The sequence below is a fragment of the Nesoenas mayeri genome (assembly GCF_963082525.1).
Source record: "Nesoenas mayeri genome assembly, chromosome: 9".
Taxonomy (NCBI): domain Eukaryota; kingdom Metazoa; phylum Chordata; class Aves; order Columbiformes; family Columbidae; genus Nesoenas; species Nesoenas mayeri.
The window spans coordinates 1,787,713-1,815,000 of NC_137557.1; the positions used below are offsets into that span (position 1 = coordinate 1,787,713).

Consider the following 27,288-nt stretch of genomic DNA (forward strand, 5'->3'; position numbering starts at 1 on the left):
TTCCAATGTGACAGCAGGCAACTTTGTGCTCGGCTAACACGTTTTCATGCAAAATTTATTGGAAAAGACGAGGCGTTGTAAAGAGACGTCGTTGCCTTTCACCGGTGGCGAAGGGTAAGTGTTTGATTGGGAGGCAGGTCCCGCCGGCGCGTCTTGGGCCTGGGTTACGCCGAACAACTTGGCTTTTAATTAACAAGGAAACGGATCTTAACGTCGTTTATTCTGAGAAACTTTGCTTCGGCAGAGCACGCGAACGTGTTTATTTTCATTTGTTCATTGGTTTTCACACAGTTTATTACGGTCCCGTAGTGACAGGCTGGGGTAGCCCTTGTAAATTAAACGCTGGCTTAATAGGAGGGACTAATAGACTAAGGTTTTTGATAGCTCCGTGCATATCAACTCTTGCCTTCAAGACTATTTGCTGAGAAATTTAGGAGTTACTAGGGTAACCTTTGCAGTCTAAGCCACCTTTTTAATGACAAAAATAGATGAGGTACCATATTTAATTGATAACATATTAGAGTAAGGCATGATTGGTTATTCATACTTCGTTCTTCCATTGATGTGTTTTTGGTTTGGAGCACTTCCATTGTAAAAGCAACTTTGCAGCCTGTAATCAAAGGGTTTGCCACTTCTCTGGGGGTTTGAGGTTATACGAGAAGCAGCGTTGGCTGGGAAAAATCATATATTTCTCTTAGAACAACAGGTTTAAGTAGGGGAAATAGGCGTATTTTTAAAGACCTGAAGCCTTCGTCAGGTCTAACACAGACTCAGCAATCGTCAGCCTTAAATTGAGATCGGGGACAATTCCTCGGGGTGCAGCGTGTTCGTTAATCGGTCGGACAATGAGGAGGACGAGTAGCTTATCACTTCCCATACTGGCCGTGGTGACAAGAGGTGGCTCTCGAAATCTGTCACATGTGGGTGTTTATCTGATCCAATTATGCACACGCCAGTTCCAAAACATAATCTCTGTAGTTGTTGGCCTAAGGTATTTGTGTTCAATCATCTCTATTCACTTACAAATGGGATTTTGTCACACTGAGCCTGATTTTGTTGCTCTAAGACCTTTTCTTTAAAACCTTACATGACAAAATACATTTAGCAAGTCGCAGAAACGTGCAAATAGAAATTGATGCTCAGGGTGCTACGGCACTTGTTTAATTTGCACTGCTCTGGGTCTCTAATTCATCAGTTATCTTGAATTATTTGGATTGTCTTTAGAACTTATTTTAAAGAGGCTAATGAGGGTAATATAACAAAAGCACATTGGGTTTATTTTGCAGTTTCAGGGTTCTAAAGAAAAAATAGCGTACTTTACAAAGTTTTGATCCAGAGAAGAATAAATGAGAATCGCTCTGGGCTGGAACGTTTCATGCCGTGTTTCAACCTTCAGCATATGGTGGTTGGTGGGTTATACGCATCCTAGAGTAGGTGCTTATAGTAAAGTTATAACAGACCCTTGTCTGAGGTGGAATGAACAGTGTCCGTAGTGACAATGCCCTGTTGAAGAACATTAGACTCCGCATATGTAGAAATCTATTTAAAATTAGAGAATGTGTTTTGAGTGCTGAAGCCAAACGACTCCAGCCAGTCCCATGTTGGCAAACCCTGGGAGCACTTGCAGTGGAGTTTTCTTTGTTCTTTTGTCAGAGGGGAAAATAAATCTGTCCTTGATCTGAGTGTTTTTATTTTCAATGGCTGGACTAAGTGCTGAGAACTTTATGAGAGTGAAGCCACAGCGCTGAGAGGTTGTTGCAATCAAGTTTGAAGGTGTTGGTAGTACTTATTAATTACAGTCATTTGTGCCTTGAAGAATAGCAGATAATAAGCTGCTAAAATCTTATCTGAGCTCCTTTATCTGAGCTGGGGTATCTTGCCCATTGCTTTGGTTTCCTGCGGAGTGGGCTGGCGAGGACCTTCAAGATGTCACAGGGAGTTATTTACCCAGAAACAAAAGCAAACCAAAACACCCCCCTCTACTTATTGCTTTATTTTCACTGCTTTTACCTTCCTCTCTATCTCTTGGTATATTTTTTCCTTCTTTTCTCCAGCAACGTTTGTGCCCGATTGAAGATTATTCAGGTTACAAGGGTTTGCAGTTTTGCTTTGGGAGCAATGGAGCCGTGAGGCCAGGAGCAGGTGGGTGCCGCTCACTTCAGCCTCCACCGGGGAGCGGGTTTTGTCCTCAAACTGTGGAAGCAGCTGATGGATTTGGCAGGAAACCTGGTCATTCTCTGGAGATTTTCAGGGCTGAGGTCTTCATGCCACCTCGTCGGTTCTCTTAATAGGAATCTGATCTAGAACTGTATAAACAGCACATTCTTCATCCTCATTCGTAGCTTTACAACCTATTAAATGTTACTATCATGAAGAATGCGCACTAGAGTGGTTTTGCGATTATTGCATATAGCAAAATGCTTGTAGCGTGGTATATTATAAATGCCTCATGTTATTGCAGGCAGGATCCCAATATCTTTTCATAGGTAATTGAAGACGTCACTTTGTATTCGTGGTGGTTCTCTGGGGTCACTTGTATGCAGACGGATTTCATAATTCAGAATTCTTAATTTTGCATGGAAAAGAAATCGAATAGTTTGGACTAATTCCCATCCAGACACTCACAAGAGAGATCAATGAGAGTGTCCGGGACACGGGGCACTGATGGTACGTATGAGCATTTTAAGGATACTTAGACAAATGAGTTAATTAGCTTTGCTGGCAAAAAATGTCCCAGTGTTGGGAAGCAGAAGGAGCAGCCGAGGGGCCAAGTGAGGACAATTTCTCCTCTGGTCCGTCAGCCCATGGGTGGAAGAGGAGGAAGAGTTTCCCCAGCAGAGGACAGAACCGTCCCCGTGCCCGGAGCAGCTCGAGGGTCACTTGTCTTTGACCTACATTTGTTGCGTTTGTCGGCTGGGCTCGGTTGGCCTTGTTTGTCTTTTTGTTTGCTAAAAATCCCCTTTGAAGACCGAAGAGGATGGCCGTTTATTTAATGGACTGTGACACGGAGAGCAGCATATGGTCCAGAGGGCTGTAAAGAACCAGCAGGGTCCATGTGGGTGAGTGTTGAGCACGACTGAGCAGAAGATGTCAGAGAACCTGCCGAATAACCGTTTCATTTTCACTCACTAAGTACTTTTTGTACTAAGTAGAAAAATACCCATTCTGTGCTCAAGTTCTGTGGTTCGGACTGTCAGTCAGTGATGCTTGGTAAATTAGCTTCCCTGCTAAATTAATGTGCTATGTTGAGGGAATTATATTTCTCCCTATTTACAGAAGTAGGTTTTGGAATGCATTTGAAGGCTGTATCTTCAAAGACACACATTCTTTTAAGCTGTTTAAAATTTTCAAAACTATCCAGTCCTTAAAACTGCCAACCACCACGATTGTCCTTTTATAACGATATAATTTGCATTATCTTGGGTTTTTAAACTGAATAATTCCTTAAATGCAGAGTATTCTTTTGGAAAGCGTTTCATTTGCCCGCATGTACAAACACACACTCCGGATGGCAACACGCAGGGGTTTTTATGATGATTATTTTACTGAGACACCTTGCACTTTGAGAGCAGCTGACTATTGTTTTAATGGCCTCTCTTAATCTGTGCATGAGGAATCCCAACCGAATGATACGGAGCTGTGAAAATCCCGTTAGTGTGAGCTGTAATCTCTTTACTGGGTTTAAGTAGTTGGAGTGGCGCTCAGACACCCTGCAGCCACTGAACCGCAGAGATACAGTAATCGCCCAACCGCGGACCCACGGACTGAAGCCGACGAGTCCCCTGCAATCATTTAGGTAAAAAACAGACCAGAGGCAACAACAGCGACAAAACAATCCAAAATACACGGTGATCTAAAGCAGAATTGAATTTCAAACCTTGATTTTTTTTTGCATAAAGAAAAACATAAGCAATGTAAATTGTTAAATGAAGGCAGATTTGGAACCTTAATGTCTCTTCTCCGTCCTTCCCTTCGGTGTCCCCGCGCTGGGGGTGCAGACAAGAGTCGCCTTTGGAGGTCTGGTCGGTCTTTTTGTTACTAGAAACGTTTTAGCCATTGTTATTAAATAGAGGAAAAAACTAAAAATGCGGGTGAATCTGTAAGTAAACAAATGCTGTCATTCCACAGAGTATTTTTTGGTTCAATGCAGAGCTTTTGGTCCATTTTGTGTTAAGTCTGTGGTACTAAAGAGGCCTCAAGGTTACAAATTAACATTGTAGTTCAAACCTTTTTATTTTTAATGCTATTCCTTTGCGTGATTGCTTCTTCTTTCCTGCAAACAAGCCTGGAGCGCTCAAACATTTGCCTATTTCCTTCATTCAGTGTCATCATTTGCCCGTCGGAGATGACGGCACCGAGCAGCAGCTACTCCAGGTTGGAAAGGGCCTGAAACACGGGCGGTTCTGCCGAGGGAGCGAGTAGAGCGTGTTTTTCTCCATCAACACCATTTCCTTAGCAGAATTTTCCCCAGAAGCGGGAAGTTCTCAGATCTCCCTGTGGAGAAGGCGGCTCAACCCAAACCTTCCATTTTTGAGCGTATCTGCTGAATTTCCGCGTCTGGTTTCCATAAGAATTCAGAATACAGCAGGTACACAAGCTGTTCGTGTCTCTGTTCACCGCACCTTATCCAATTTTGGAATAAAACTCAGTTTTGTAGCAGAATCCACCAACAAAATGAGTGTAGTATTAACATCTCCAGCCCGCACCACGTTTTCTTGTGGCATCGCTTGAGCATCAAGGGGTTTATTCCCTTTTTTCATAGATTATGGCGACTCCAGCACTAACCTAATGAATTGAGGTTTTTCTGGGAATCATTTCTACCTCAGGCGTCAATATTTACGTGGTTTGTAGTGTTAAAAACAACATCTTCAAAGATCCCTGAAGGCCAAGCCTGGCAGATGCTTCGAGTGACTTTCAGGTAGAAATGGGGGACCCAGAGGAGACACATGGAATGTGCTGGGGATTCCATGGATTCCCGCTTGCTCCGCTTCCCGCAGCTGAAGTTCTTGTAAGACAAGGCCCATTTAATGGTGAATTACGTTGGCAATGATTTTTTTTCCCAGCCTGCAATCGAAAAAGCCAGATCAGCCCATTCTCTCTCCAAATGGATTAAGGAATTGATCAGGAAGGTCTGACTTCGCCGCTCAGATCAGAATCTTTTGAGGCTGCTTAATGGGATCATGCTGTGTCAAAGAGGGAAAAGGGGGTTTTCGCATTGATTCCTGGCAGGTGGGCATCGCTCTGTGCTTTGAAAAATATTCAAAACATACACACAATGGATTTATAGCAAAGTGCTGAGCAGAGTGCGGTGGGGAACGCTGCCTATTCCTCTGCAGGGCAGGAGGGCTGAGAAGGCTTCACGAGTCTTTTTAATTAGCAAATTGGCAGTATGTGGTTCCAGCCACTACCCATATTTATCCTCTACATCATCCAGGAGGAACCTGAGCAATCGTGTGTAAAAGAACCCGGGTGTTATTCTTCACAAAACTAATGTTGATTTCTGTGCTGTAGCAGAGACCAGTCCGCCAGTCGCAGGTGTGCAATTCCTTAATTAATGAGTTGTTAGGAATGCTGATGTGAAAGTAAAAACCTGTTTTCTGGCCATGTTAAACAATAAAGAACCTCCTATGGCACAATCTCTGTATGAAGTTTTAGCTCATGTCGCAGCGTTGGTTTCTACTGGGAGTTAATGTATGGCAGATCCTCTGTAAGTCAGCAGGAAGATGGAGAGAAGGTTGGGGCTTAGATGGAGTGGAAGACACTAAATCTTATTTAAAAGGTCAGGATGTGTTTTGTATAGAGAAGGACAAAAGATTAACATCCACCAATTAATTTGTTTAAAAAACCAAAACAAGCTTGAGGCCCCAGAGCTTGTTGAAAGCCATTTCCATTATGCTTATAAAATAGATCTCTCCTCTCGAGAAACAGCCCTACCAATATTAATTGCAAAGATTGAGGGTTTTGCTTGCTTATTTTCAATAAAGAACAGATGAAAGCACAATTTATAAATGGAAAAAAATCACAAAAGAGTTATGGTGAATGTTCATATTGCAGGATGTTGAGCTTTAAAATGTGTTTCTCTTCCCACCAACTCGTCTCAGTTGTTTTTTACAAGGCTGGCCTGACATATTTTAGCTCTCAGTGCTGCATTTAAGCCGTTTGGCCACTTTTCCTTGCCGTGCAGTTCAGCTTTCATTTATTTTCCATGGGGAAGGAAAGCAGCAGAGAACACAGGAACGGGAGATTCTGTGCTCCGTCTACTTATCTTCTTGGCTCTCCATAAGTAACTGATTTCTTTTTCTATTTTAATGTTTGCTGTGTTTTCCCTTCTATTTTTTAAGCATTTAGGCTATAATAACTCAGTGAAGTGATGTTGGATGTTTAGATCCAGGTGTTAAATGCATGAAATTTTATACACTTGTGGTTATTGTTTTCGAAAATTATACTCTGTGCTGTTTAAATAATATATTTGTATAATGTAAATGCCTTGCTTTTAGTTTATGCTTCTCGCCTTCCTTATGTTTTCTTCTGACAGGCTTTCGTAGGTTTTGATAAGTTTAACGTGAAATTGTCACTGATCTAAGGCTGAGAGTGCGAGAATTAAGTGGAGCAATAGATCGACTCTGCCCAGCGGAGGCTGCAGCGCGTGGGTTTGCAAGCGTTTCTGAAGACGGTCACGTTGTTCAGTCCAGCGAAGGCCTCAACGGCTGCTAATACATTTTTAATGAAGTTAGATATTGAAGTTATATTAGGTCAGCATTAGAAAACTGAAAAATGTCAAAAAAGGTTGAAAGGGACATTCCCACTTTCCTTGATACCGTCACCGTATGTGATATCCCTTGTGGCCCCTTTTCGCCTCCCTCCAGAAAGCGTCGCCTATCTCAAGCTTATCAAACTTGCTCTGGATCTTGAAATGTGAAGTGGTTTGAAATGGGTTTATATGAAGCAGTTGTGATATGTGTGTGTCACGGGATGGTGGATGGAGGATCCTGTGGGGAGCGGCTGAGGGACCTGCGGGTTCAGCTGGAGAACAGGAGCTGAGGGGAGACCTTCTGATCTCTGAACTGCCTGAAAGGAGCTTGGAGCCAGGGGGGTCGGGCTCTGCTCCCCAGGAACAAGCGCCAGGAGCAGAGGAAACGGCCTCAAGTTGCGCCAGGGGAGGTTGAGGTTGGATTTAGGAACAATTTCTTCCCCAAAGGGCTGTGGGGCATTGGAACAGGCTGCCCAGGGCAGTGCTGGAGTCAATATCCCTGGAGGGCTGGACAGACGGACATGAGGTTCTCAGGGACATGGGGCAGTGACAGGGCTGGGGGAACAGTTGGACTCCATGATCTTGAGGGTCTCTTCCCACCAAAATGATTCTATGATTCTACTTTGCAACTTTTTCTGCACTGTTCCCTTTAGAGATCCCCTAAAATAGTGGGGGAAAAAAAACCCATAAAGAAATAGTTAAACTGTTTTGTTTTGTTTTTACAGAGAAAGAGAAGTGTCCGGAACCGTAGGTAGGGTCACGCTTCAGGAGCATCCATAGCTTCTGCATTGCCACTCAGAGCATTAAATAGTACAGTTCCAAGGTGACCATATCTTTAACCTTTATGAAGAAAAATGAGTTAAAATAACAGGTCATCGAAAGGTGTGGATATGAGTATTAGTCTCAAGTAAAAAGCCTTAGTGCGTAGGTGAAATCTAGGGTGAATGTTGGTTTTGCTGCCTAATGGAGGTCCCCACGATGTCTGGTTTCTTTGATGTCCACTAGCTTCTTGGTGGGGTGACCGAGGAGAAGACGGCGTCCTGCTGCGGGCAGCAAACCGGACGGGTAGCCCGGATTCCTCAATGGGAAATAAACCCCGAGCAGCAACATCATAGTCTGGTTTATCTCGAATATAGCATTGCTGATAAGGGGGGTTTGATCACCGTATATACAGTGTTTAAAAAAATATATCACCTTTCATGGATTTTTCTATCCAAATGGCTTTTTTTAAACAGTTGTGAACATTTTACTTCAATCGTGAGCGAGTTGCACATGACTCGGATAAATGAGCCGGTTCTGTGATCGCATTGCCCGCTAGTAAAAACATACTAGAGAGGAATACTTTTCTGGTTACAAAAGCGTGCTAAACACATTCACATATGGATAATACGTATGGAAATACTTGTTTTTAAGTCAGTATGGGAATAGACATTTTGTGAACATATGATCTAATTTGAGCGTGAGGGTTTTCACACGTGATACCAGCGCTGCTCATTCTGCCGCCAGAAACCAAGTGTTTAGTTTTATATGCAACATGGTGCTCGCTTTCTCCTGGTCTGCCTTTAATCGAGCGCTGTGTTTATGTAATGCAATAGAAATGTTGCTAACATGATTAGACTTTTATATCTTATTAGCTCAAATACTGCGTACAATAAAATGGAAAACTGTTTAAATTTTATGTTTAAGTGCTTGAGATAAGAGTTCTTGTAAATGAAATGTGATTACATTTCTGTAATAGATCTTCTCTGTCTGTTAGGACTTTGTTTAGCTATGTAATTCTATTGGGATTGCTGTTTCTAAGTTTGATTTTTAGGAACAGCCGTGTAAAATACTCGGCGTTACACGCAAAGAACAACGAACACAAATCTATTGGAAAGTCAGTGTTTCCCGTCCGAGCAAGAGAAGCGCTGCTGGATAGTTTGCTTTGTGAGAGCCAGTCTGAATTAAACACAACTCCCTCGCATCACCTTGAATTTCCATCTGTGTAACCCCGACGTTCTTAAGCGTTTTGCATTTACCTAATGCACCGAGCGCGGCTGCGGAACTGTGACTATCTGAAAACTGTCGGTGATATGAATAACAATTGTTTGCTGATCTCGCCCTGTATCTCCCCGCATAACCTGCAGTCTGCAAAGGCAGAGCAAGTGGCAGATAGCTTTTGTCATCTCTTATCCGGGCTGTACACTTGTAAGGAAGAGCAGGGATAATCGCCTAAATCTAATTAGGGGTTAAAAGAGGCCATGACTGTGATGTGGCAGTGAGACACCTTACTGTATCAATCCTGTTTGCATTAGAAAAATAAGGTTGTCATATTGATTATTCAAATTAGCTTATATTGGCCATGGCTCAACGGCTCGTTCCGCAGCTGAAGTACTTGAAGGTCCCAGCTTTTCAGAGAAGACCTTTGCTTGTGACGTATATTGTGTGATGTCTTGTTTGCTAATTTAAGGGGTTTAAAACTCAGACCGAGAGAGTTTATCGTGAGTATTAAGGGTTTAAGTGACCAGCAGAAAACGAAGTTCGGCTTCCACGTGTGATATCTGTGATTGCCAAACGCTGCTCAAGGAAGGCCAATAAATTCACTTTAGATCTTTTGTGGAGTGAACAGATCTTGCAGTGTTGTGTTTGTGCACTAATTGATCTTTAGTTCAAAGTCAAATGGAGCTAAAAAGGGTAAAGTAATTGCATTCAGATCAATTCCACATTCAAGAGATGGTGAATTCCCTCGGCTGTGACTTTGGGGTCTATATTTTAATTTTTAAAAACAATATATCTACCTGGTGCTGGGCTATTGTGGTATTCTCAGCTATTTCTCAGCACTTGGCTTTTTGTCATTCAACAATCGCATCTCCTGCAATGGTGGAGAAGCTCCGGAGTGCTGATTTCAGCCTTCCTTGTTACCGGAGCTGTGAATGACAGCAGTGCCACACATAGAAAACCAAAGCCTTTAAGATGACCAATTTATTATATACATTTTATTTTCCCTGTGCTTTTGTAGTGTCCCAAGAATCACATTGTGGGCTGTGACGTATGTACAAAGATCGGGCGCTTTTACAGGTGTTTTCTCTGTTGGTTTGTGCAATTTCTGTCACTGCAGATGTACAAGGAAAAGACTCCGTCTTCAATCTGAGATACCAGGCAGAACTTTTCTCCAGGGCTGAAATGGTTTTACCCATCTCATATACAGTTTGAACATTCTAGCTGCTGGTTATGCCAGATTTCCTTCTGGGCAAGAAATCACACGTAGCTAATGAAACTGTTTTTCCTACTATTGTGTGTAGGTGCTGGGTTTTCAGATTTCTGTTAAAATGTCTTCAGTTGATTCTTCCAGTTTCTTTAGCGGTTGTTGGTACTGGGGTGACAGTTGCCCATGGGAGTTCTGACCTTGGTGGTGGAAAACCACAATGACCAGAGGAAAGAGATATATATATATATATATATGTATAGCTTACTTACATTGTTAGAACAGCATCCTGGCCTGTTTTATGTGCCTGAAAATTACTATGCGCAATGTGCCCATAACTTTCTAATATCTCGCTTGAGCAGCAAGTTAAGCAGGCGGCTGATCCTGTGGCACCATTGTGTGAAGGGCCGCTCGGTCCTGACCATTGTTTAACGAGTGTGTTTGATTGCTTGGACCGGTTCCAGTCCCCGTTCCTGGGGACACCGGTTTCTCGCGCTTCTTTGCAAGACATAGTAATTTTGTATATTCCAATTAAAACTTTCAGCCAAAACTGAAAATCTAGGAAAAGAGCCAAGATACTAGGTATTTTTTTTTAAATTAATATCAATATGCAGTTTCTGTAGATCAGTCCCCCGGTCTGCACAGCCATTTAGTATTCTGCATTTGTTATATTCTCTTTTCCTAAGCCTGACTTGAATCTCGTTCAGAGCGTGGATACTCCAATGTTCGCTACCATGGTCTTCCAATAGTAGTTGGCAAAGTATTCATGTTATTCCATTTAATATCATTATGACTGTCTACAGTGCATTTCTTAAAGAGTGGAATAAGTTAAATATGAATAGTATTACAATAAATTCTTAGTTCTGGTGGCAGCATAGAGAGGCAACATTTTCTGTTAGTGGAGAGGTTGTTCTAGTGTCTGCGTTCCTTTGAAAGAACAAACCCCTTGATTTACACACAAGGACGACCAACCCCAAACCCGCTGCCTTGCTTTGCTGTAAATATTAACATTGTAATGTAAACCAGCATCGGGCCGTGATGGTTCAGGAGGTTCTTAGTGAGCGGCCAGGTAGGCGAGTGCCGGAGGGGACGCGTGGTCCCATAAAACCCCCATTGCAGAGCTTGGGCTCTTGTGTGGACGCAAAGTCTGTGGAGGTTCCACATGCCTCCCGTCTTAATGACATTAACGGAGGTGAACTGAAACGGGTACAGCTACAAATATATGGATTGAGGTGAATTTTATGGACAAATAGGTGCCTCACTCCGACTTGTTTCCCCAGAGAACCGTGCTGCTCAGAGCTAACAGGAGGCTTTGGGATGTGACTCCGAGTCGTTCGGTTTGTAACTCGAGGTGATTGTTGGATATCTGCTGTGGTTTTCAGGCTAGAAGAAGCGCTCGCTCGGTCATTGATCGATCATCTATATGGTCCATGAATCCTCTGGGAACCGCGGCTGTTGAAGGATCTCGTGCCGCTTTGGTCACCAGTTGGTTTTGCAGCATGTCTCGCTTTACCTCTCACATTTGCAGGTGCAACAGGAACTGCTGGTTTTAATCTTCAAGCTCCAGAGTGTTTAAGATCCAAGTTTCCTCATTTATGGTACTTATATTTTCAGGAAACTTTTGGCTTCATGTTAGAAAAAGAACCTTTGAGGGAAATCTTGGCTGTAGAACGAGACATGTTTTATATTCTTGTCTTTTCTTGTATTTTCACTCCACTTGGTGGTAAATCAGTAGCGCGCAATACTGATTATTTTAATTTCATGCCAAAATACAAAATGCTTAGCAAGATTTCTGGTCTAGACTTTGGCCGCTTCTTGGCACTTTGTTCCCCTTGCAAAGCCAGAACTCCGCTCCCTTTTCACCGGAGACTTTCTCTGCAATGTGCTGGGTATGAGAAATGCCAAGTAAAATAGATGATGTTTGTCTTTGGTGGGAGTAAATGGTTAAAAGCTTATTAACGAAAGCAAAGGTTTTGGAGAGTTAAATGAATAAGACCAATGTGATTTGGTAAAAACACTGGACTTAACTAAAGAACATATGAAGAGTGTGAGGTCTTAATGAGGCTTTGGTGCAGCTTAATCAGCATGAAGTTCACAGACTGACACTCAATATTTAATTTAGGACGTAAAATTTTCTACAAAACCACAAGTTATGATTTACTGGAACTCAGAGACCTTTTCTTGTTCACTTAACTCGCCAGAATGTTTTGGACGTCAAGTTCCAGACAGTATCGTTGTTTTCAACACATCTGGTGCTTCTCAAGTGTTTGAGAAGTAGATGTGGAATAAGCACAAGACCAAAAGCAATTTTAGCAGCGATTGACGTTCTCAAATAACACCAGACTGGGGAATTATATAGTCAGAGGCCATTCCCAATGCTGGAGAAAGGAATAACAAATAAGCAAGGTGCGGACCCGTTAGTGTTCATTGTCCAGTGGTGCTGGTGAATTAGCAGAGTGTTAATTGCCCTTGGAATCAAGAGAACTCAGCCCGTTGAAGGCAAGGAGCCCGTTCTCTGCGGTCGGTGCGGCCGGATTAGGTACAAACCCGCTGTGACTGGGTCTGTGCGAGACAGATGTTTTTGACAACTTCGAAGGTCTTTATTGCTGGGTATTAAAATATTATCATCAAGATACACTCCATTGAAAAGTGCTTCTTCAGGCTCCGGCGCTGTGTTAGCAGGGAGGTAACCAGCGGGGTTTTGGGCTGAATGCTGTGCAAACGAAGGTGCTGAAGTAAGAATTGCTGTAAATGGGACCCATTTAGTGATCTCTGATCTTCTCGTCTTCCAAATCATGTTCTTCATGAGCTTCAATTACCTCTTAGTTTGTTTGTTTACCTTGCCGTTAACTTTAAGGCACTTCTAGGTTATTTTTGTCGCTGTTGGGCTGGGGTTTGTTCAGATACGTTTGAGATTTGCAATCAATTTTTGTCTATTTTGATGAAGTATTATTCCTTGCCCTTCATTTCCTATCAAGTCTGAACAACTTATGCTGTGCCTTTTAAAATGTTATATATTTCTCTTGCCACACAACCCAACATGGAAACTTTTAGTAGAAGATACAATATTCTTCCTTGCCGAAACTCAGACTTCAGAGAAACCTTTTCCATATTGAACATGTTTTCAAAATTCAACTGGAATATAACAAAATAACCTTTTAGAAGAAATTTGGAGTCTTCTGCTTAAATAAGAGAATCTTAGCGACGCTCTCCATAACTCGTCAACCTCAAGATATTGAGAAACGGCTCAGAAACTCTGGAGTCACGTAGGATAAGATGCATTCCGAGAATCTTCTGAGCTTCTCCCACCCCTCAGCAAACGCTCTGACCGCTTGGAAAGACTCCTATAGAAACAGAGAGACTGCCAAAGCTTTTCCTTAGGGCTTCAGTAGGTTGTGATAGGAACAAAACTGTTTAATTGCGAAATACAACCTGAAACTCAAGACAAGAAACACGCCGAGCCATGTTAGCCAAGTCCTTGAGGAGAAACAAAATATTCTGAGGTCAAGTACATCTATTTTTTTTCAGAAGATGGAAAGTTGTTTACTTTGCGTAGGAATGAAAACCTGTGCTTGTCTGGCATTTAAACAAAATGGAAACATTGAGAGTGTATTCCAAGCGTGCTCCTGCGTTTCTTAGGGAGATGAAGTCAGGCCAGATGAAAGAACGTAGAGGAACGAAACCACAGGGGTGCGAAGAGGAGCAGTGGAAGAGCATGGACAAATTGGGTTTCTATCCCTCCAACAGTGATGCCTAAAAAAGCAGGAGGTTTCAGGGGGTGGAACGTCAGGAAAGCGGCACTTTGTGTGACTCGGCACACGCCTTCAGGAACATCTGCAATGGGAAACTGCCTTTTCTCACTCTTTTTGCCTTAAAACACGTGTGTCCTCGGACTGGCGAGCCATCCTGGGCTTTCATCTGAGCTGCGGGAATTCATCGCTGTGGATGCCGCAAACAAATACCCGCCTTGCCCCAAGATCTGCTTGTCCTCGCTTTCTACTCCAAATGTCTGCGCTTGGAAGGAGCCGCATCCCAAACTTCTATGTTGTTCTGGACTGTATTAGTTGCACCTAAATCCCCGACCTGCCATTTGAAATCCAGCTGTCCACTTGCTTTTAATTCCCGGTCGAAATGCAACATCTTGTGCTCTTTCAAGGTCCTTCCAAAGCGTGTGAGCTTTCGACTCATTTTGATTTGATATTCTTACTTTTTGGGAAGCGGGAGCAGCAAAAATGACCGTGTTCTAATGCTACGTGAACGCAGGCTTATAGTTTTGGGGTTTGTTACAGTAGTTTTTTAATTATAAGACCATCTCTCTGTTTCGAAGCTCCAAAGGAACTTGTGAAGCGCACAGAACCAAACCAAACTTGTGTTCAGGTTCCTCATCCAACAAACTGTCGCTGTAAAGGAGCGTTTGCACCAGGGGTGTATGGAAAAAGTTAGGTATTTTTATTTAAAGAAGATATATATATATATGTATATATGCACACATATATACATATATATATATATATAAAAGGGTATTGAAAGTGTTCTTGCTGGCATTGGTTATGGGTAACAGACCTGACCCTGGATATGCTTAACTCCGTTGAGACATTAACTATAGGTATTAACTGTGTTCTGTGAACTGACATCTATGGGGATTTAAAGGAAGAAGAGATGTAGTGATTTGTTTCTAAAGTAACTCTAGAATATGTAAATGGTCAGTGTAGAGTATTGGCTACCGGAGCGCTTGTCTTTACAATGCAACCTTAACTTAATGAACTAATATCAGATTTTTATGATTTTAGGAAGAATACATATCATAGAATCTTATAAAAATTACGAATAATTAATACAGTACAGATTAAGTTGTTTCATAGGTAGAGTGCCTTGAATTGGTAACTTGATTTGTATTGCACATTTAATGAGGAGCTGCTTATTGTTTCCCTAAGCACAATTTCATGATAATTTACTCGTTTTTTCGTGCGGTTTATAATGAGTTTAGCTGAAGACGGCTCCATTGCAATACAGCGTTATTTCACTGTGTTCTTGACGTATTTACAAATGTACAGAAGTTGTTTAATGTGCAGGGATAGTTTATAAAAAAGAACCAGACTTGATGTTCCTTGTGTGCCTTTTTGTATCAACAGACTGAGGGCCCGAAGGAGCCGAGGGAATGAATGGACACCAATGTATCCAAACATCTCCTTTTGCCGCAGAGCGAGTGCCGGCAGATAAATGCCCAGAAAGGGATTTTTTTTCTTAAGCCCCATGGATTTTGATTTTTTTTTCTTTTTGCAACTTTTTGTGTGAGTTGGAAATGAAAACCATTCATCTCGTGCCCCAAAGAGCGGCCGGAGTGAATGGAATAACAGTGTAATGTAGCATTGAAGGCAGGATTGAAAGTGATTATCTTGTTAACTCTTGACAGTTACCGCCAGCTTGAAATAGAACTGGCAGGCTTGATTTGCAAATGAATTAGAGCTTTTTCATTTGCTGCCAGGATCATCTTTTTATATTCCGATATGACAGATGCTATGTTCCCCGCTTTTGTTTCTCTGCAGTTTTAGACTTGCAAATAAAAGACAAAAGATTATGATAGTAATTTTATTTGCATCTTTTCTCTAGGAGTTTATTCTTTGTCTCGAAGTTTTTAATCTTATATTTTTCAAAAATTTGTTTGAGAATAGTATTGTTCCTGCAGAATGCAATTTCATGAGGTTAAGTACAGTAGTAATTGGGTGAACGAGGAGGATTTAGAAGCTTTCGGAAAATGGAAAATTGATTGTACTCAAATTGTTTTAGCACTCAGAACATTGAGATTTTCTCACTGCCTTATACTTAAATTGAATAGTTGAGTGCAGCCGAGGAAAACCGACCCATCGCAATATTCACCCTAACAGCATCCTGATGGAAATACACGCGTAATTAGTCTCAGGCTTAATACCGCTAAGCTGTGTTTATATTCTGCAGTCATCCAAACACAGATGGTGAGGTGGCAGGTATGGTAATTATTGTGCGCTCTTCCTGTGTTCCTCATTAACCTGCAACACTCTCTACTAGTCCGGAGAGTTTTTGCTCTGGTTGTGCTCACCACCATTAGAACTTGCTCTGCTTGCTTTAATATTCAGTGCGGCGTTCTGTGCATTTACACTGCTGGGCTTTTTGCTGCTTTCGGCGTCTATTTTGCACTTTGAGGCTAATTAGCAACACTTCCTACGACCACTAATGTCCATTATGGAGATGTTTTCATACACTTTCACCTACAGGATGTGTTTTAATTGAATATCTACTAAATAATATTACAGAAAAGGTAAACCAGGCCAAAGTTGTCTAATTTATTTAAGACCACCAAGTAATCTGGTGAACAGAGACAGTGTCATTCCAGAGCCTGACGCTTAATTGCTTCTGTTTGCGGGGAATACAACGTTGATTAACAAGGTTTTACTCTTTGCGAAGGGAACCCCGTGCACTGAACAGGAGGGAAATCACAAACATCCAAGCAAAATAAACCCAACACCACCCAAGAAAATAATAATAATAATAATAATAATAATTTTAAAAGCCCAACCAAACCCACCCCATGTATAAAAACTCCCAGGACTTGCACGTTATGAGGTCCTTGGAATTGCCAGGGTAAAGAAATCCGCTTAGATAATTTATAGGATTTCCACATCTGACCTGGAATCTTGGTGGAATAGAATGGGGAGCTTTGGGGGTGGTTATTTTGGCTCTCATCTCAACAATACTAATGGAGAAAAAGGACTTTTTGTAGGGTCTATTTGAAGATATTGATTCTATCAGCACTATTTTATTTTTGCCTGGCACTCTATTTAGTTTCAGTATTTATTTCAATTGCATAAAATCCTGAATTTGACTCTCTGAGCCAGGCTTATGTATATTTTTTTTCACCTCTTGAATATTTAATAAGGTCTCTTGGGTACTGATTTTTCTTCCCTCTAGGATAACATATTATGGAAATTGTTTCACCTTGTGTCCTGGTTCAACTCCCTGGTTTTAGCATGATTCAATTTAACTTCCATTATATTCTACTGATTCTTCAGCAGGTCCAAGTTATTCCGTGTGTGTTTGTGTGTGGGGGTGACTTCTGCTTTTCTTCCTGCTTTTGATAAGTGACCTTCATATCATCTTCTTGAATCTTTATTCCATTTAAATTAGTAATTGGCCAAACTTAGCATTTTTATCCCAAGTGAAATGAATTCTGCGGTTGAGAGGGGCGAGGGAGCCACTGAACACAGCACCAACCCTTGGGGTCTTTACACTTTGGGACCAGTTCTGGACCATTTGAATCTGATACTAAACAAGAGCAAAACAGCAATTCCACACTTTTTCAAAAATATGAATATCATGGTTGTGTTTTCTAGCAGAGCGCAGGATTCCCAACCATTCGCTCTTTTGGATTGGAGTTTGTTCTGCACAAAAAGATTAGAAAGAGCAGCATAACATTACTAGTTCAGCTCTATCTCGACTTGTTGAGCTCTTAGCAACAAAAGAGCTGGATGCTCAGCACTGCCAGAACAGCCCCATGTTTCCCTCACCCTCCCCAGCGCTGCTGTGGCACCGCTAAACCATCTTCACGGGTTTGTTTTGTGGTCGTTTTATTGGCTGGATCTTCCAATAGTGGAAGAAAATTGAGTTTTTAGTTAGAAGGAGCCTCAACTCTTAAACCATTATGGCTGTCAAGGGGTTGTCTTTGAGATACACGTAGTGCTGAGAGTCCGTGTAACTTACAGAAGTAGTAGATTGTGATGTTCGTTATTGGTAATACTGTTTGCATATATGATTTAGTTACATTCAAAAAACTCAATGTTTTTTTTGTTCATCTTTGTCTAAGAGAGGCAGCAGGAAATAGCTTTATTATGGGTTTCTCCTCTTGCCTTTTTTATGCTGCCTTTGATGGAACTTCCACTAAAGGCTATAAAAATATAGCCCTGCTTTTCAGGTTTTTCCTTGTAACCCAGATGAGGTGAAGTAGTCGTGCTGAAGAGTAACACGTTTTTGTTGTTTCTGCACATGATGTCGTCTTTGCCGGCGGTTCTGCCAGGCCGCTGGTGTGGTGTTGGACCAGCTCGTCAACGAAAATCGGTGATTATGAATTTACCTGTTCAACCAGCAGAACCAGCGCTGTCCTCTTAGAGATGGTATCCAAGGAGAGGGCTCTTTATACAGTCATCATTATGACTTTCAAAGCCTGCTGAAAATCAGTGTCCATGGTCTGAAGTCAGATTTGGAAACACCAGCCCATAATTTAACAGGAAACACAACGGTACGAAGCCTGTGAACTGTAGTGGGACGTGACGAGGGTCTCAGTTTCTAACAGCTGCATCCAGGATTCCCTGACTTTGAAGCTGAAATTCGAGCTTGCTCAGGGAAGAACTTCAAATATGTAGGGTCTTCTGAACAGTCACCGTGCAAATGGAATAATCGTGTGTATTTATTCGAGTTGTTGCCAATAGGAAGAAAATACTTTGGTCTATGCGAGGCCTTTATTTTTCTGGACTTGCCATTAGATGACAGCAAGCAGTAGAAGCATCTTAATGTGCGGATAAAGGACAGGAAAACGTGGGGTTATCAAGAGCATATCATAGAATCACAGAATCGACTGAGTTGGAAAAGACCTCAGAGATCATCAAGTCCAACCCTTCACTGTAAGTTTCTTCATCCTGTAGGAATACTGGGACAAATAAGTGATTAATTTAAAATGATACACGACAGATTATTGAAAGTATTACGTGATGTGCTTGTTGAATGATCCAAGAGATTTTTAAGAGAGAGCTCTATGAAAATGACCTGTAACCAGTTGGGACAATGCTGCCTGGTCAACAGCACTAACACATTGGCATTCATGAAGTCAAAAGTTCTTTATTGGAGGTTCTTAGTGCTGGAGGTAGGTTATGGTCAGACTCAATGAATTTGAGGGTCTGTTCTAACCCAAATGAGTCTATGATTCCATGAAAGTGCGGTGCAGCCCTACCAGAAATGCTGCGTACCACCTTGTTCTTAGAGTCTTAGCATCATTTTGGTTGGAAAAGACCTTTAAGATCGTCGAGTCCAACCAATAACCCATCACTGTCACTGAACCACATCCCCTGTCATCTGCGTGTCTGTTCAGCCCTCCAGGGATGCTGATTCTTTGCAGCTTGTAGTTAACGTCGTAGAACCGGAGGGGATTCTGCCAAAGGCCTTGCTAATGAGATGATTTATTTATTAATTTGGCTCCTGAGGAGAAAAATCAGACCTGGGGAGTGTTTAGTGTGGAGTTCAGGCTGCCAAGGTGGGCAGGGGCTGGGGGGACATGAGGGCTCAGGAGTGCGGCGTGTGGGGCAAGATGCAACAGATTAAACACAGGTTTTTCTAAACCAGAGAGAGATTTGTGCTAGATAGAAGGGAAGATTCTCCCGGTGAGGACATTTAATCAGAAAAACAGGTTGCTGAGGGAAATCTGCCTTTCCAGATGAGGCTGTTTTGATAAAGCTCTGGGGTGGGCTCACAGAGTTTTCAGCCCTTCAACCCCAGTTTTCCCATAATATCCATCGATATACATAATATACATAATCCATTGACTTATTGTGTGGACTCTGACTGAAAAACTTGGGCAAAGAAAGTGATTAAGTAGAAATTTAAGTCTTGAGAATGAGTTGATAATGTCTGGAGAGGAACTGAAACACGTGAACTGGTTTGCTTCCATTTGGCATACATTTTTATAAATTGCAGGATAACTTCCAGGTTGCTGCCTCTGATCTGATTAAACTCGGCTCTCAGGATTGTGTTTTATTTTAAAGACTATAACATAGACCTGCTAACCAGCTCTGTTGCCTGTTTTAGTGATCAGGACTAATATATCTGAGATTTCTTTGATTTTCAGTAGCCTCACAGTAATGAAATCAGTGGCTGGATTGCAGAGTGGTGCTGAGACTGCAGCTTCTCAAGGGTGCTCAGTTCCAGAGCGCTGTGTCTACGTGTACCCAGTAGTTTATTTAACTCTATTGTGCAAAAACAAATATACCAGTTCTATAATTCCTGTGTGAAACTGCCATAAATGTATTTAAAAGTAAATTATTAGTGAAATTTCATCTTATTTTACAGTAGCTAAAGTTCAGGTATTTTGATAATACTGCATATTTTTCAGCTGCCTTAAGCATTAGTTTTACATGGGAAGCTACTTTTATGGACGTGAGTATATATCTGGGTTAAAATCAGGATTTTCAGCAAGTGCTAGTGAATATTTTAATTTTAGTTCCATTTACTGGCAAAGGAACTAGGGCTAATAATTAACACTATGTCAATTAGTTACCTACACTGGTTTTAAGTAATCCAGAAGCTGGCTACACTTGCTTAATTGAATTCCTGGCTTGTTGTTACAGGTCCATCATGACCATGATTCAAATTTAGCTGTTTTTTCCCCTGGCATCACCAAAAGCGAACATTTGGATCAGCCTCAGTTGTATGCTTACTGGTTTTAATGTATAATTTTAAAATACATGTACATCAAGTAGTATTTTACAGCACAATTTCTTGATTCGGCTGAGGAAACTCACACACAAAAACCCAAACACACAAACCAAACCAACCCCAAACTTGCCTAGTGAACCAGAAACATAAATGTGATGTGCTGGAGACTGTTTGAAAGGCAAATATCTGTCTTGTTGGGAGCTGCGTGGTATAAAAGCTGCGCCAAACATTATCTAATAATGGTGTTAAAACAGTAGAAGTTTCCTATGGTGTTGCCTTATAGGAGTGTTATAATAGTACATGTGCATAAAGCTGTTCTCGCCTTTTATTTGTAGTGTTTTATGGTATTAACGATGAAGATATTCTGCAGGCATCTAAGGGTTTGTGTTAGACTGAGCTGTAGCAACAAGTCTGATATTACATAACCCAATATTTGAGATATTATGTATTAACGGGAGTCTTATTTGTATAATTAGCGTTTAACTAGGAAGATAACATTTCACCGCACCTTCACTAGTCGCGTCGCTGATTGATGCCCCGGCCTGAGTGGTTTCCATGGGAGCTGATGGGGCCACCAGGTTTAGTTAGGACAAGCTCAGCCTGGTCCTGGTTAGCTGGATAATGTTTGCCTTATGGATGTCCAACCGCTGCATTTCCTGCGTTAGAGCCTCGCGTTACACCGATATTACTGTCTGCGCTGCCTCAACTACAAATTGGATGAACAACCAGTGACACTTTTTCAATATTATTACATTAAACCAAGTGGATTTTGATTGATAACCTAATATTCGACTAATGCAAAACATCAATCATGGCAAGTATATTAATTATTTAATATTGCAGTCTAATTCAGAAATCGATGTGCTGCATGAGGGGAAGGGAAACTCGCTGTTCCCAGAAGACTTCAGACAGGGAATGATTAAAAAAAACCCCAACCCCGCTGTACTCTTGTGTGTTAGTTCGATACAAATCTTTATTCATTTGCCAATAATCTCCTCGCATTTTCCACTTCAGGACCTTTTTTATCAGTTTTGAGACCTATAATTGAATTAAGGCTGCTTTCAGCGCAGGGCAACAGGAGTTGTGCAAATATTGATGGAGCGGGGCTGGGGACGGCGAGGGGCCAGACCAGTAACAGGGCTTGTACTGGGAGCTCCCCGCGCCGGCCGCTGGGATCCTGCCTCCAGTTCTTTAAGGCCATTTAGCACCTCAAAAATAGATGTGGGAGACGATTTCTGTTTAAACATCCTACGGGCTCGATAATAAATTCTTCTTTCCAAAGCCAACATGACGGCGTAAGGGGGGTGCCTCTTTTTCTCTCGCTTCATGGTATATTCAAATAGAACAAAAGCGTGTAGCAGGCTTTTCTTTTTGAAATTATAAAGAAAAGCTTTCTGCAAAAAGTCTGAATGCAGTACAGCAAGGTGGTAAAATGTGTAAATACTTAGTATTTGGTAAAATGTCATCTTTCATTTCACTTTGTGCCTTACACAGCCTGTACTAAATGTTAAGAGAACAGAAGCCTCAGTCTTGCACCATTTGCTGCCTTCAGGGAACGTAGTTGAGGCTTCGCTCTTGTGCTTTATAGAGTTGAGTAATTTGTTGGAAAATTACAATTTCTCAATATAAATACATACTACCCTCTATAGTTCAACAACTACTGGCCTGAAATCCTCATGGGATGGTTTCTGTAGCTTGTTGTGGTTCTGTCTCCTTTTCCCAAAAAGCTGCGGTGACATTTGGGGACAGGTAGAACCTGGAGCCCCTGAAAGCAGAAAGCAGCCCCTCATTAGAGCCCTGGCACTTGAGGGTATTTAATTGGTCTTGCTTTGGTTTTCTTTCAGGTTGTGCTTTTAACATAGCAGGATGTGTTAAGGGTTGATTTCTCACTCTGAATTGCCCTTGCTTGGCAGTATTTGTACTTGGATCGTTTGGTCCGTTTTCTGTAGGTGTCTTTACGTTACTTATTTTTGGATCTGTACATCTGGATTTTTTTCAGCCGTCAGGACTCAAATGCAAAGTTTCGGTGTGGCCACGGTCACCTCCTTGGTATTTGATTCATTCGTCCCATCCCCTCTGCAAATGGTCACATCATTTTATTATTGAAATAGCGGCAAAGCAGAACCGTGAGCCACTGAATGTGGATTTGGTAAAGAGTAAATGCGCTGTCTTGTTTCATTAATTCCAATATGAGTAAGGGGATAACTATATGAAAAACGTTGGGTTTTGAGTGTCCTGTTGCATTGCTACAGCTTATAGCCATTTCAGGGCGGGTAAAATTTGAAGTTCTAAAGAATTCTGTCCTCATGTGTTAAGACAATCAATACTTTTTAGGTATTGTGATGATTAATATATTAAAAGTAAAAATTCTACCCAGGAAACTGCATGGCTTTGCCATTTCCGACTTAAACAGAAATCATTGTAGACAAGGGTTTAGCAGCTATTTACAACTTTTGTTCTTGTGTTGCAGGGACTGTGGCAACATCAAAGCTGGATTAGAACATCTGGTAAGTTTTAATTTTCTCTTGAACATTTGCATCATCTTTGATATCTGCATTCCAAATGAACACTTTGCAATGAGCTTTGAATACCTTGAATTGAGAAAGTCAACCATTTCCCAGAGGGTCAGCTTACTCTTATTATGTGAAGGCACTTACATTTTCATTTATCTCACCATTTCAAGGGAATTTTAATTTTTTTAAATTACTTTTTTTGATGTAGAGATGAAATAAACCGGACTACAATCCCTGGCTTGATGATCACCTTAATGATAAACAAAAATTGTTTGGTGTTGGATTTTTGGCATAGCGTGATCTGAAAACAACAAACTTGTGATACAAAAAGAGACTCCCACAATCAAATATTGCATGCATAAATATGGGATGGTTTAGTCATTCGAAGCCTTTGAAAGAAGTGCACAGCTTTGTTTTTTCCTCTTGTCTTTGCTTTATGAATAATGTATTGACTTAAATTCCGCTCAGTGCTGCAGTGTAAAATAATAATTGAGATGCAAAATGTTTTTGGTTTAAGTCAACGCGTTCAAACCGCAAGTGATGGCAAGACATACTCGGCATTAAAAACTAATCAGTCCATCAAAACTGGAACTAAGACAATATTGTCACAAGTCTGAAGCTCATTGAGCCGAGGATGTTCGTATCAGCAGTCATCACAACATGAAGTAGTCCATCCAAACAGATTATTAAATCCCATTAAATCAGAGTATTCACTGTTAATGGCACGTGCATCTCAGTGTGTCATGAGAAGTTAAAACTCCTCTCTAATTTTTTCATATAATACCCAAATAATATATAAACTCCTGTCTAATTTTTTCATATAATAACCAAATAGTAAATAAACTCCTGTCTAATTTTTTCATATAATAACCAAATAGTAAATAAACTCCTGTCTAATTTTTTCATATAATACCCAAATAGTATATAAACCCCTGTCTAATTTTTTCATATAATACCCAAATAGTATATACGGTTCTATGCTGCTACTAAAATAAAATCTTTCCGCAATGTATTGCACGAGCATTGGAAAAGAATTGCTTTTCTGTTGTTGCTTCCCATTTTGGGAATCACTTGGGAAATATGATTTGTAGGAGCTTGGGTACCAATATCTTCCCGGAGCTGAAAAGGATGGATATTCCAGCCGAGTTGTCAACGCTTTTCCCTTTATAATGGTGGCATATTAAATGTTCCATTGCAACTAGTATTTTGAATCTGTAAATGGAATAAATAGCCGAGTGTTATGAACAGTTCTCAGAGCACTTTGAAAATTCATCGTGTTTGCTACTTCCACGGGTACCTTGCGTGCCAGCGGAATCTCTTAAATAAATGTTTGAAGCGTTTCATTCCTCCGCGCTGTCAGGTAGTTGCGACCTGATGGGTGCAGAGGATTTTTCTAATGCATTATAAAGATGCCGTAGTCTTGACAGATGACCATGACTGCTGTTTTTTCCCTCTAATTTGGGAGCTCTGCCATAGCTGGAGCTGCAGCTCTGATTTATTAGAGCGTCACCCGAAGCCGCCGGTGTGGAGGGAAGCGGCGCTGGGAATGGGGGGAACCGGGACGGGGTGCGCTGGGATTGGGTAGAAACGCCTTCATGATGCCTTAAATCTACACGGCAACTCACTCTATACCTAATTTATATTTTTCTTCGTTAAATACATCAGCTGCTTGGTGTTTCTCTAAAACATCCATTGAAAAGCTCCAGGTCTGAGAGTTCTTTTCCTTTTCCCTGTGATGGCAGAAAGTGTGTCCTGGGAATTGGGTGCTTGAGGAAATTCGCTGTTTCCCATTGCACCCCAAGGGTGCTGGAAGCTGCGTTATATAAGACAGGGTCACAAAGGCCTTTTGGACTCCAGTAAGTTATAGGAATGTTGCTCCAGTTCTACTTTACATTGTTCAATCTCCAAATACTTGTCAGGAACTTTTTCCCCTTTATGAAAAAAAAGAAGAGTCTTTATATAGATTTGCTAATCTGTTATTTAATACCTTCTCTAAAGAAAGAGTATTTTACAATTTGTGATGTAATCTTTATGGGTTCTGTATGTTCCCATTAGGTTGATCTGTGTCACATTCACTTGATCTCAGCCTATTTTCCTGCTAAACCTCGCCTAGGGAGCTTCTGCCACCCCGGCATCCGGCATCTTGCCACACGCAGGAGTGCAAATAAAGCCGTATAACCACTGCTGCTCAAAACATTTGCTGGATATTTTACCTATTTTTATTTGGCCATAGTTCCAGTTTAAAACTGAATGCTTTTATAAGCACAGACATGTTGCCAGCAGGTCCCCGTGGGCCAGAGCCGCCCCCCACTGACCCCGATCGCTGCAGCTGCTCGGGGGCTTCTATTTTACTTTTAGCTAGTTAAGAAAATGAACTGGAAAATTCAAAGCACAGGAGAATTACTCTTGTATTCCAAAAATTCTGGTGGTTATTTACTGAGCTAATTCCTTTTCCAAGTAGCAACCTTGGAGTAGATCATGATACACCCGCAACTCCAAAGAGGTGCAGATATTTCTAATAGTTCTACTACAAGAGACCGGTGGAGCCGTCCAGGTGGTTTTTTCCTCACCGAGACCTTATTTGTGTCTTTGTAGAAGCTTTCAAAGCAATAACCTGCTTGTCCTCGCGGTCCAGCGGCGCGGTCTGTCCGTTCCAAATGCCGAAGAGCACCCTGGCATTAATGGCTTGTTTAGCCCATCAGCAGTTCGTAAGAATATGGGTATTGTCTGTAAGGAAAACGGGCGCTCCCGGCTTGGCTGTTAATCAATTAATCAATTAATAACCCCCAGCAGGTACTGGCTGTGCCAAGGACCCTGCTGCAGTTGGCTATTTACGCTGTTGGTTGCGGCGTGTGGCAAGGTCACTGATCCAGAACTAATGGTGGTTAATTCCATCTGGCAGCTCCTTGGGGTTTTTTTGGTAAAAAATTTGCATGAATTATCAAACGACCAAAAAAACCACCCACCTCTCTAAAGAAAAAAGAATTGCAAAGCCCCTTCTTCATCCAGAAAGTGTAAATACTGATTTACCGGGCATCTCTGGGATGTTTTCTTGGGTCTGGATTTCAGTTCTCACTGGCTCCGTGTCAGGCTCCCGCTGGTCCCAGCCCCGTGGTCCTGGTGTGGCCACTGGACAGCCAGGGCTCCCCGAACTGTTGGCTTTCTAATGAGCTCCAGAACCAAGCAGCCAATTATTGGTGTGCACAAACAATTAATTAACACTCTTAATAGGAGTAATTATGTTTATCTTGGCATCCTGGCAAAGTTCCACGCTGGGCAATTATATTCTGCGAGCTTGAATTCTCTCTTATTGAAGCGGTGTCGGCCTGACTGGATGCTTGATTGGTTTTTTAATTTTTATTTCCTATTGAAATTGTATTTAATTAAAAAAAAATTCCCAGTGTGGTTTGGTTTTGGTGTTTTTAAGGCATTTCTTTCTCACATGTCCTTGCACAAAATGCCAACCATCCAAACCATAGGATGGCCAACCATGCAATCATTCCTTTGGGAACTCACCATAGTGTTCTTGGGGAGCTGTAGTTTCCATGGCCACTCTGAGCTCTTGAGCAGGGTGCCCGGCTTGGGTAATGGCTTGTCTGAGCTTTAGAACTTTATAACTCTGTTCTTTTCCCATGTAGACACTGGGATTACTATAGCCCTGTGGTTACTATAGCCCTGTGGTTACTATAGCCCTGTGATGGGGCAAGAATCTTTAGCCTGGAGCCATCTGCTTGGGGAAACAGTGGGGCAGAAAGTCTTCTAGAGATGGGAAATGACAACAAAATAAAAATGTACAATTAAAAACCTTTTTCTGTCGTCGGGTAGGTGATGAGATTAGTGGAAGGGAGGTGGTGCTGCAAGGTGCTGGTGGTACCGGAGCCCTCATGGGGTGAGTCGCGGCTTGTGGTGTCAGGAGGAATAACATCGTTTCTTTCCCAGTTCCACTCACATCTCATTTATTGCATGTGCACGGAGTTAAGGCAGCTGACGCACAAGGTGGTTTGCTGGTATGAACTATTTTAATGGTCGTTGTTTTGCTGTTTGTTCAGGTAAGCATTAAATTTAACTTAAATCCTCCTGACGCTTTCCTTTCTAAAAGCTGAGAACCTTTTGCAAGTTTGTATAGGAAAAAAATGAGGAATTCGCAGAAATAAGCAGGTTGGGACCCTCTTATAAAATAGTTTAAAACATTGGTTACACAGCCAAACTATTTGTAATTGATCAACTGTTTAACTCTCACTATTTAGAATGCAAGTGTTTGTATTTCTGCAGACATACACTGGATTTGGCTGGTAGTTGTTGGGTTTAATTTTTGCATTGAGCTTTAAATGTTGAGTAGCAGGAGGTTACAACTACCAACATGACACTCTCTGAGGAGGCAAATA

At 41.6% G+C, this 27,288-nt stretch overlaps 1 protein-coding gene across 3 annotated transcripts in view; it reads left to right on the forward strand.

Annotated features, from left to right (window-relative positions):
- Positions 1–27,288, forward strand: part of RSRC1 (arginine and serine rich coiled-coil 1) — a 128,963-nt gene that overhangs the window by 38,908 nt on the left and 62,767 nt on the right. For all 3 annotated transcript variants that reach the window (XM_080349938.1, XM_080349940.1, XM_080349939.1), the window contains exon 5: positions 22,861–22,897. In XM_080349938.1, coding sequence (XP_080206064.1) covers positions 22,861–22,897 — 37 coding nt within the window. The remainder of the gene's footprint in view (positions 1–22,860; positions 22,898–27,288) is intronic.